Source organism: Plasmodium gallinaceum, assembly GCF_900005855.1.
Source record: "Plasmodium gallinaceum strain 8A genome assembly, contig: PGAL8A_v1_152, whole genome shotgun sequence".
In the NCBI taxonomy this organism is placed as follows: Eukaryota; Apicomplexa; class Aconoidasida; order Haemosporida; family Plasmodiidae; genus Plasmodium; species Plasmodium gallinaceum.
In genome coordinates this window covers 692,016-704,364 of record NW_021628316.1, presented here as the reverse complement: position 1 = coordinate 704,364, position 12,349 = coordinate 692,016, and the positions used below count along the sequence as shown (strand labels likewise).

Here is a 12,349-nt window from a genome sequence, read left to right as displayed (position 1 = left end):
TATCTGATTATAAAAAAATGTAAAAAAAAAAAAAAAAAAAAAAAAATATAAATAAACTAAAATAAAATAAATTAAATTAAAAATAAAATATTGTAACATCATGATAGAAATTACTAAAATATATATAAAAATAGAAAAACAAAGAATTTTTTATATAAAAATAATTTAAAAGGAAAATATATTTTTTTATATTTACACTAATAATTAGAGGAAAATTTTATAATTTCAATTAATTTTAAAAAAAAAAAAAATGTTAAATAATAGTTTAAAAAAAATGTAAAATTTTATTTTACATTCATGTAAAAAAAGAAAAAAAAAAAAATATATCTGTTAAGTTACATAAAAAGAAAAAATATATTGTTATATATATATATACATCCATATTGATATAAAAGTAATAATTGAAAAAAAGAAAAAAAAAATGTGTTATACAAAAGCGCAAGAAATAATAGACGGAATTCAATCATCGGATTGCAAAATACGATTAAAATATGTAAAAGGATTAAAATTCTTATGTGAAATAATTGGCCATGAAAAAACAAAGAATGAGTTAATTGAATTTTTATATAATATAATTGAGGATGATTCTGATGTTTTAAATGAATTATCAAATCATTTAATTTTTTTAACGAATTTTATAAATGATGTTAACAACTGTGAGTATTTGTGTGATTTAATATTGAGTTTTTTAATAAAGTATGAAAAAGAAATAAATATAAATGGATATAATGCCTTTAAAATATATATACAGAAGTGTGATAGTAGCACTTTAATAAATGTAATTTATCCCAAAATAATAAAATTAGCTGAAAATGAAAGTGATAATTATCGCATTGGAGTTAGTAAAATATTACCACTAATAATAGAAAGATGTATATATGAAAATCAATCGAAATATACTAAAATATTTATTTATTTATTTATGGAATTGTGTCAGGATCAATGTATATTGGTAAAAAAATCATGTTGTGATAAATTTTGTGATTTTTTAAAAATTTTGAAATCATACAGACATAAATTAAACAATCATGGTAATTCTATAAAAAGTGAAGAACAGATAAAAGCAAATAGTGAAGAAATTAGAAGCAACAGTGATACATATAAAGTTAATAAAGATAATACAAAAAAAGATTTTTTAAAACATACAAAAAATAATAGAAATAAACAAGAAAAACAAGAAGAGAGAGAAAAAAAAGAAGATGAAAATAACAAAGAGTTAGAGAAAAATGAATTAGATAAAAGAGAAGAAAATGATATGGAAGAAGAAGATGATCAAGAAAAAATATTATTTATAGAAAAATTATGGAAAAAATCGAAAGAAATATATTCAAGTTTTTTTTATTCTATTAATGGACTAGATGAAGTTCAAATTAGTGCAGTAACTATATTAAGTGAAATTTTAAATAATGATATAAATTTTGTAAACAATATAGAGCATATTTTAACCAATATATGTAATGATGATAGTTGGAGAGTGCGAGCAATTTTAGCTAATAATATTCATGAAATTTTAAAAATACTAAAAAATAGTGACTTATCTATGATAGTATTATTATTATTAAAAGACTTAGATAGTAATGTGCGCAGTATCATTTTAAATAATTTAGACAAAATATTAACATCTTCAAAAATTACAATAAATATAATTGATGAGGTATTTGATGATTTAAAAAGAGATATTGATAGTAATAATTTACATTTAAAAATATCATTATGTAGATTATTGTGTTCATTACCAGATATTTTAGACAAAAATGGGTCTATTGAATATATATTACCTTTATTTTTACTTTTTATTAGAATAGAAGAAACCGATTTAAAATCTGAATTGTTTGTATGTTTGCATAAAATATCTAAACTAATATCTTTTTTTGATATGAAACAAATAATAATTCCATTATGCCATGAAATTGTGAAAAACAAAAATTGGAGGTTAAAATATTCTTTGTATTACTATTTAAAATTTTTTGATCATTTTTTCTTTTTTCAAAATAAAGAAAATATTACTTCTAACTATAAAGACTTCTGGAATTATATAGATGCAGGTGCAAAAGATTTGGTTTATTCAATTAGGATTGCAGTGGTTGAAACGTTAGAATTTCTAATAAAAAATAAAAATTTTAATTTTTTTGAAAAAGGAATAACATATTTATTAAATGATTTAAAACAGTCTAGTAATTATATATTGAGAATTAATTGTTTACAATATATATCAAAATTAATTATATATTTTCCATTAAAATATATAGAAAATAATATTTTAAATATTATAGATGAATTGAGTAAGGATAAAATTAGTAATATTAGATATAATATAGTTAAAACAATTTATTATATAAATAATTATATTAAGCATGTTTTATGCATCATCAAAAATAACAAATATGATGAATTAATTAACAATGTTACGGATATTGTTAATAACAAAAATAAAGAAAACCATCAAAATTTTAATTCAAGTAGTGATAATTCCCAATATTTCCATATTTTAGAAAAAAAATCGAAATTATTAACGAATCATATGAATAGTAATGATTCATTTTTAATTGATTCATCTTCAATTTCTTCACTTTCTTTTTATGATAATATGAAAAATACAGATACAAACAAAAAAAGTTGTGAATTTATTTTAAATTTTTTATCAGACATGATTAATTTTTTAAGTATCGATAACGACTATGATGTATCAAAAGCTTCTATTTCTTTAAAAAATAACGATTTCTTTTTTTATGTAAATCCTGTAAAAGCTTTTAATGCTGTCTGCAAACCAATTAAATGAATTTTTTATTTTGTATAAACATTATCTTTAATTATATGAAATGTTAATTCATATGTAAATATTTTAACTAATTTTTTTATTAATGTACATATTTTTTATGAACAATTCACTTCATTTTTTGGTTAATTTTAGTTTGTTGTATTATATTTTTTTTTTTTTTTTTTTGTAATCTAGTAATTTGTTTTCGCAAATTTTAGTTAATTATTTTTTAAAAAAATCACCAAAAAAAAAAACAGAAAAATATATATGTATATTTTTTCTAATTATTAATTTTTATTATCTTATTTTTTGCTACATATATATATATATATATATATATATATATATATATATATATATATATAGTTAGTAATAGCTTGGCATCAAACTATTTAAGAAATGAATATCGTAAAAAACAAATATTAATTATAAAAATTATTACACATATTTCTAAAGTAAAAATAAAAGAAAAAAAATGCATGATTTATATATACATATATATAATCATAAAAAGAAAAAATATGTTAATTCTCAGTAGAATGTAAGTTTTATAAATCATTTTTTTTATATTTTTATGCCTCAAACAAGGCATATAATAAAACATTACAAATGTATAATGATTGGTTACTAGGAAGAGTTTTCTGCTTAATAATATTTTTAAATATAAAAAAATATGGCATTAAGTCAAAAAGATTTTTTGATTGATAAACAAATTTAATGTGAGCATGAATTTTTTGATCATAAATTTTTTTGGATGTAATTGAAGGAGCCATTTGAAATGGAATACAATTTAAAATGTCTTTTAAAAGTAAAAGAATTGTTTGTTTAGCTAATGATGTTATATCACTTTTTTGACTTAGTATGTCTACATAAGAATCCAATTTTATCAAATTATTTCTTTCTTCTTGCAATATATCTGATGTTACATTACTATTTTTTAAATTTACTAATGAATTCTTCACAGTTTTTGTTTTTTTATAAAAAGAAGAGTATTTTTTTTTTTTTTTTTTTTTTTCATTTTTTTCATGAACATTTTGCATCTGATCCTTTGGAATTTCATTATTTTCTGTTGTGTAGCTTTTGTATAAATTTACAGCAGTAATATTGCTACTACTATTTTCATTTGAATTATTATTTCTACCAAAATTTAAGTTTAATGTAATGTTGTTATTTGTATTAAAATTATAACTTTCATCTTTTTTTCTGTTATCATCATTTTCTTTCTGGTCTTCTTTACTATTACATTGTTCTTTTTGTCCCTGATCTTCTTTATGTTCTTCTTTTTCTTTAATATTTTCAATTTTTACATGTTTTTTCTCATTTTCTATATCATTATTATACTTTATACATTTAATGTTCCTATACTGTTTTGAATCTGAATTCAAAGTTTTAGAAAATCCTTTTTCAAAATTGTTTTCCAAATAACAAGAAAGACCACTCAATTTATTGGCAGTTTGATTTTTTGTTTTTTGAAAGTTACTTAGTGAGTTATTTTTTTCATCAATAAAAATCTTATCTTTTTCTAAATCCTTACAATTTCTATTTTTGCAATCTTTAGGTTTTTCTGAATTATTACTAGATATATTATGGAAAATTAAGTTTTCTTTTTCAAAATCCGTTTTAACATATTCTTCTTCTAAATTCTTTGTTCTTATATTGTTTTTTTCTATAGTATTTATTTCTAAACATCTGTGTTCCTTATCTATAGTTTCTAGACTGTATTTTTCTAAATTTTTTATTTTCAATTTCTTTTTAATTTCATTAACATCTTTTACAGAATAGTTATGATTTTTATTTAAACTGATTTGTCGAGCTATTGTGTTATGCATTTTATTATTTATACAACTCCTATATACTAATTTTATCAAAAAATTATAATTTTTTTCATTTAAAAAATAGTCTAGATATAACCTTTTGTGTTCTATACTTAAATAACAGGCATATAAAAATCCAAACACTTTACAATCAAATTCTTTGAAATAAAGTAGTATATTGCTTTTTTTTTCATATATCTTGATGACCCATTTTTTTTCTTCCTTTTCATAAAATATATTTTCTTTGTGTAAATTTTTCATCTTTTCTTCTATGTCATCCGATACGTTTACACCTAATAATTTACATAAATTTTTCTTTGTTTTAAAACTAATATATGATTTATTATCATCATATGTATAATTTTGATTCTTATTATAACTGTCAAAATTATCATTTTCATTTATTAATCTATAATTATCATTACTCACCATTACTTTAGTACACTTATTCAAATTTGTTATATTATCATTATTTATATTGTTAATGTCTATAATGCAATTATTTTTATTTTCATCATTTTTTATTTCGCTAATAGAGTCATTTTCATTCACATTACATTTTAGTAAAGGTTTATACAACTTATGTGTTATCTCACTATTTAATATTTTTAATGTTTTATTTAAATTTATTTCACCCACATTTTTATTCATACTATTATATAAACTGCAGTTCTTACTTTTTTTATCATAACTATATGTTTTTTTCTTTTCCTCTTTTTTATACTCTCCTTTAATATTTTTATTCTGCTCCTCTTTTGATTCTCCTTTTTGCATCTCATTTTCTTTTTCATTCTCTTCTTTTTCTTCATCATATTCATTACTACCTTCTTCCTTTTTATCATATTTAAGCTTTGTGTATTTGCTATTTTCCGTAGGATTATTAATTGACTTAAAAAATATATTTTCTTCTTCACTTAAATTCTTTAAAATACTATATTTTTTTTTAACATGTTTATATTTAAATTCCAATGCTAATTGTCTAGATTCATGATATGAGAAACTTTTTGTAGAAAATATTTTTTTTTTCAAATTTTCTGCATTGTTTTGTTCTTTCAGCAAGAAATATCCATTTAATTCATTATGATTCACATTTTTTATGTCAATATATTTGCATATCCAACTTTTTTTATTTGTATCATAATAAATTCCATTGACAGGAATTAATAAATTCTTTAATTCTTCTTCACTATATAAATTTTCAATTTTTTCTTTTTCTAATAACTTTACTATATCACGTAAATCTAAATTAAATATATCAATATCTTTATCTTTTAAAAAATTAGTATAATTCACTTCATCACTAGCTGAATTATCGGCATTATTTATACTTAATTTTTGAATAGAGTTTTTTTTTTTATTAGTAAAGCTATTAACTTTACAACATTTAAAATTTTCATTTTCATAATTATCAATATTCTCCCTATCATTTTGATCATATTCGTCTTCTTGTTTAATGTAATTGTTTTCTTCACAATTATTTATGATAATTTTTGTAGCATTCAATTTTTTATCCATTTCATTTTTTATGAGTTTAGATTGCAAATTTTTAATTTCATTTTCATTTAATTTATTATTCTTATTATTAAATATACCTTCTTTATTTAAATTAAAGCTATTCGGATATCTATCAAATGCGTTTATCTTAGGAGCGTTATCAGTTTTTACTTTTGTATCTTTACAATTTAATTTGTTTTTCAAATAAGAATTACCAAGACTTTTTAATATATAAGTATTATAACTATTATTTTTACATATGTCAGTTACATTATTTTTATAAATATTAAAATTAATTAAAGAATATTCTTCGTTTTTCATTTTTTTATTTGAATTATAATTCAAATCATTATCTAAGTTTCTTTTTAAATTTGCGTTTTTTTTTAATTTTTCCTTGTTGTAGATTTTTTCTTTATCTGTTATTGCACTTTCACACATATTTGTGTTGTTTATATTATAATTACATACTGTGTTTTTATTTATGAAATTCTTTTTTATCTTTTTTGTATCTTCATAATAGAAGTTTTTTTCTGAATTTTTTTTTTCATCACATGTAGAATTTTCGTTTGTGTGTACTATTTTATTATTTTGTTTTTTGTTTGCATGATTTAATGAGAAATCAGATATAGAAGAATAATCAAAACATAAGTTAAAATTATTTATGACACTGTTTAATGTAGATTTATTAAATCCTTTTTGTTCATTTGGTATTTCTTCATAGTTTGAAAATCCATTAAAAATTTTGACATTCTCAGGAATGTCTGTATGCGTGTTTTTGTCTAAATCACAACACACATTAGAACTTTCAACAACATCATTTCTTAATTTTTCATTTAAAGTTTTATTTTTATTTTCAATTATATTTTCATTTGTAATTTTATTTAAATTTTCAATTGAACATTCTCTGTGTCTACATGAATTAACAATACTTTTTTTAAAACTTAAATTCTTTATTATAATATTTTTGAAATTATTTATGTTGCTATCTTTGCTTATATAAAAATAATCTTTTTTATAATTCTTTGTATAAAAATTTCCTAAAATATTTTTTCTTGCATTAATTTTATTTTTATATAACTTATATTTTTCTATTTCACTATCTGTAAAATTTTCAGAATTGAATATATTTTTTCTATTTTTTTTTTCTATAATATCATAATTTTCATTTATATGACAGATTAAGTTATATTTTGATAGTATCCTCAAAGCATTGTTTTTTAAATCTTCCTTACTTTTTATGTTTTTTTGCTGATTAAATTCTTGTTCCTTATTAATTGAAGATACATTTACACTATTCTTTACTAATATTTTGTTTTTATTATTTTTTAACAGCTCAATATTATTATTATTAATTATAGTTTTATTTAAGCATTTAAATGAATTATCTTTATTAGTACATTTCTGATCATCTAATAAATCGATATTTACACAATTTTTGTTACTTAATAATATTTGATTGGTTTTTTTATTATTAATTTTGAATAAATTTTTCATTTTGTCACCTACAGATATATTATTTGTGTCTAATAAGGAGTTGTTAGTTAGATTTTTCAATTTTAATTTTTTTATTAATAAATCATCATTAGTGTAGTTAGAATGATCCTTATATATATCATTAATTTTTTTTTTTTTCTTTTTTTTATCTTTTGCATTATTAATGGAAAATTCATGTAATTTTGTATCATTATTTAAATTACCATTTTGAAAGTTAGACATGTTATCATATTTTTCATTTTTAGTGTTAGAAATATTACTTGTATTATTTATAATATTTCTTGATATGCAATTATTATTTACTTCTATGTTCAAATTATCATTACCATTAGAAATGGAAATATCATTATTGCTATTATTGAATATGTTTAAATGATTAATTTTATTACTATCAATGCTAAAATTATTGTCTTTTTTGTTATTTTTTACACTCTTATTTTCGGATAACTTTTTTTTTGAATAATACATACAATTTTTTCTCATATAAATATCTAAATTTTCTGGTATGAAATGAGATTTTTTTAACTTTTGTTTCTTTATATAGACTTTATTTTTTTTCAATACATTTTCATAGTTCCTAATGTTTGTATTAAGCAATTTACTATTTTTTGTTATTTTAATATTATTAACAAAAATTTTATTATAACTAATAATTTTATAAGTATTTTTTTCATTGTATATAATTTTTTTTTTATTTCTTATTATATGTGTTTTGCTATTTTTTTTTTTTGTTGATTTCAATATTTGATATCTTTCAATTGACAAATTCATAAAATGGTTATATTTCAAATTCATTCTAATTATAAATATATATATTAGTAGAAAAATAAATTCTTATAATCTAATTATTTTACTCAATTTATTCTTAAAAAAGTAATAATAAAATATATATATATATATATATATATATATATATATATATATATATATATATATATATATATATATATATATATATAATAAAATAAAATAAAAATAAATATATATACATATATTTAATAAAATGTATTTTTTTTCTTTTATTTAAGGAAAATAAAAGCTAAAATATAAGCATATGTATTATGTTAACTCAGGAAAATTAATAAAAACAGTAATTTTTTTTTCACTAAATTATTTCTTTATATTTTTTCACAAAAAACAATAAAGTGAATATGTGTAAAATAAAAAAATTTGTTTTAATTAGAATATTTTCACTATCTCTATGAGATAATTTTTATTTCACAAAAGTATTTATATATATAAATTTTTGCATATATATAAACAAAGTTACTTTTACAAAAAATGAAATAAATATCTTAAAAAAAAAAAAAAAAATGAATAAAAAAAAATACAAATAAGGCTACATTTTAAGAAAAAGTATAATATATAATTTTTTTTTTTTTCATTTAGAATTAAAACAAAAATATCGACTAATAACAATATATAATTAAACATATATAATAGGATATCAAAAAAAAAAAAAGAAATAAATGTGTAAGGAAAACCATTTGAAAAATATTATTTACTATCTATTATTTGAAATAAATTTCTAATTATTTAAGATAAATATCTGTTATTTGAAAAATATTTATTATTGAAAAATATAATTAATAAAAAAGGGTTATAATAAAAAAAAAATTATCAATAATAATAGATTCATTCTTTTATATAAAAATAGAACAATGTATTTATATAAATAAAAGTCTCTTTATTAGTTCAACTAATAATTAAAAAAACATATAAAATAAGAAAAAAAGAGAAACAAAATATTTATTAAATTTCTTTTATTATTTTCTTTGTTTTTTAAATGTCTTCTATATGTAAATGTAGATAAACATAAATTATGAAATAAAATTGCATCACAATGGAGAACATGAAAATTTTACAATCAAGAATAAAAAAAAGAAAAAATAAATTATTAAAAAAAATAAGACTAAAAAAAACAAAAAAAAATACTTGAAAAGAGAAATTAATATAAATGAAAAAAAAAAAAAAAAAAAAAAATACTTGAAAAAAGAAATTAATATAAATGAAAAAAAAAAAAAAAAAATTAAAATAAAATAATTTTCATGTATATACACACCTTAAAACTTTTTTTTTCTAATACAGAATATTATAGAATTCAAGATTATATTTTTTTGTAAAAATTTCTCATAGAATTATTTTAATAGCCGCGAATTTTTTTTTTTTTTAAATTTGCACACTATTTTTCCTAGCAAATTTAAAAGAGAATTTCTTATTTATTATTATAATTTAAAATAAATATATATGTATATATATATTTATTTATATTGTAAAATTACCTTACATTTTTTTCATTGTTTTAAGTAGCACTTTTAGAATTTGTAAAATAATATAATTTCTTTTTTTTTTTTAAAAAAAGGAGAAGCTTTTTTTCAATTTGAATAATAAAAATAAAAAACTATTCTAAAAATATTTAAATACTATGATTTCTATAATTATATATTATAAAAAAATAAAAAAGTTCTTTAAAATTCTAATGTATTTTCTTTCATTTAAAAAAGAAGATAATATATAAAACAAAAATCCTTTGTACATCTTATTTTTTTTTCTATTTAATTTCTAAAATTTTTATAAAAATATATCCAGTATATTCATTAAAAAAACTATTTTATAAAGAAATTTTTTCTAACTGTTGAAAATTTTAATTCTGCTATTTTACCATAGTCATGAATATAATATATTTTTTTTTAAATCCTTTTTATTACCCCAAGTGTTTTAGTTGAGTTATTACAAACTCTCTTCTTAATTGTATATAGTACGCTTTTAATTTTTATAATCATTTTTTTTCTCTTTTTGAGACATAAAATGAGCAAATAACCCAATTTCTATTAAAATCTTTAATTTCCTCGTACGAAATTATACTAAAATAAAAGAATAAAATTTTAAAATTCATAAAAAGTACAATATAAATACCTGAATTATTATTTCTATTATAATATGTTTTCATATTAAAAAAAGAAGACTTTAGTATTTTTCCAAGTTAATATTTGCAAAAAGCAAAAATATAAAATTAAATATATTAATAATTTAATATATAATTTTAATTAACTATTTACTTATTTTCAGAAATATTTATATGTAACTATTTCTCGTAAAACTTTAAAATATTAGAAGAAAAAATAAATTTTCTTAAAAAAAAATTGAAAGACTTTCTTAATAGTATAATACTATATAGAAAAAAATAAATTTTTATATAGTATTTTTAGGATTATTTGATATTAAATTATATATAATTAAAAATAATATGCATATGAAATATATTTATATATATTAATAATAAATCTTTTTTTATATACATAATGTCGATTTACACATATAATAAAAATACAAATATAAATTAAAAAAGAAAAAAACTCTTATTTTCAAGGTATAGAAATATATATAATATGCATAACATAATTCAGACAAATTTCGTATAAAAATCAACACTATGTGATAATTTATAATTTGTTACATTTAATAAGAGTAAAAAATATTCACTCTGTTATTTTTAATAATTTTTTAAGTATTTAATAGAAATATAAATACAAGTGAAAATATGAATAAAATTGTCTTAAGTTTGTTGCAAATTAAAATTTTTTTCTAAAATATACTAATTAAAAATTACAATTTTCTTAAAAATATAATGTTCCTTAACATGTTTCTTTCTTACATTCTCTGTATTAATATTTTCGTTAAAATTCAAGTTTAGTAAATATTTCAAAAAAAATATATGTATTAAAAAAAAAAAAAAAAAAAAAAAAAAGTTTAAAAGTTTATATTAATAATTATGAAAAAACAACAATAACAAAATAAAAAAACAAATTCCTTCATATTTAATTTCTAGCTCCTGGTCTTTTTTTTCTCACCCAGTATTTCAAGAAAAGCTTATTATCATATATTTGGTTAGTATTCTTTTTAACATTATAATTGCTCTTAGATATATTTTTCATATATAATTCTTGACTAAATTTTAAGCTATTTTCTTTTTCGATATTATTTTTTATATCAGAAACAAAATTAAAAAAACTCCTATATTTCTTTAAAATATTTTTTTCCATATTTAAAAAGTCGATAAAATAAAAATAATATTTATTTCAAGATGTCATTTAAAAATATCTTAATGGTGTAAGGTATTTTTGATAAAATTGATGCATATAAAATTAAAAAATAAAATTTATCCTGAACATTCTAAAAGTTTTTGAAAAAAAATAGAAAAAAGATATGTCATATAAAAAAAAAAAAATTTATAAACATAAAAAATTATGCACATAAAAAAAAAAATTTAATATTTATCATTACAAGATTATCGGGTTTTATATTTTTTTTTTAAGTTTCTTGCTATGAAAATAGAAAAAAAGAAATAAATATTATCTATTCAAAAAAAAAAAAATATAATGTTATAAATTGAAATGCCAAAACAATAATATAACAATAATAAAAATATATTAATGGAAAAAAAAAAAAAAAAAAAAAATGCAATAAGTAAAATAGAAAAAATATGCTAATTATTCAAAGTGTAAAAATAATAGATAATTTTTCAATATATAATGAAAAAATAAAAAAATGTTCATTAAATTTCCCACTTTTTTATTTATACAATTATTTATAAAATATGTAAAAGTGATTTGCATTTATATTTTCTATATTTCCTTTTTTTTTTTTTTTTTTTTTTTTTTTTTTGTTGCTTTATTATATTTTTATTATTGTTATATTATTGTTTTGGCATTTCAATTTATAACATTATATTTTTTTTTTTTTGAATAGATAATATTTATTTCTTTTTTTCTATTTTCATAGCAAGAAA

At 17.3% G+C, this 12,349-nt stretch overlaps 3 protein-coding genes across 3 annotated transcripts; 1 reads left to right on the top strand and 2 right to left on the bottom strand.

Annotated features, from left to right (window-relative positions):
* Positions 1-421: 421 nt before the first annotated feature.
* On the top strand, positions 422-2,779 carry PGAL8A_00516000 (protein phosphatase PP2A regulatory subunit A, putative; the record flags this gene model as incomplete). Its single annotated transcript, XM_028673991.1, has 1 exon — positions 422-2,779. The coding sequence occupies one exon, from the start codon at positions 422-424 to the stop codon at positions 2,777-2,779; it is 2,358 nt and encodes a 785-aa protein (XP_028530388.1).
* A 551-nt stretch (positions 2,780-3,330) lies between these two features.
* Positions 3,331-8,331, bottom strand: PGAL8A_00515900 (conserved Plasmodium protein, unknown function; the record flags this gene model as incomplete). Its single annotated transcript, XM_028673990.1, has 1 exon — positions 3,331-8,331. One exon carries the CDS (start codon positions 8,329-8,331, stop codon positions 3,331-3,333), a length of 5,001 nt encoding a protein of 1,666 aa, XP_028530387.1.
* Positions 8,332-11,378: 3,047 nt separating this feature from the next.
* PGAL8A_00515800 (conserved Plasmodium protein, unknown function) lies at positions 11,379-11,603 on the bottom strand (the record flags this gene model as incomplete). Its single annotated transcript, XM_028673989.1, has 1 exon — positions 11,379-11,603. The coding sequence occupies one exon, from the start codon at positions 11,601-11,603 to the stop codon at positions 11,379-11,381; it is 225 nt and encodes a 74-aa protein (XP_028530386.1).
* Between the last annotated feature and the right edge of the window lie 746 nt (positions 11,604-12,349).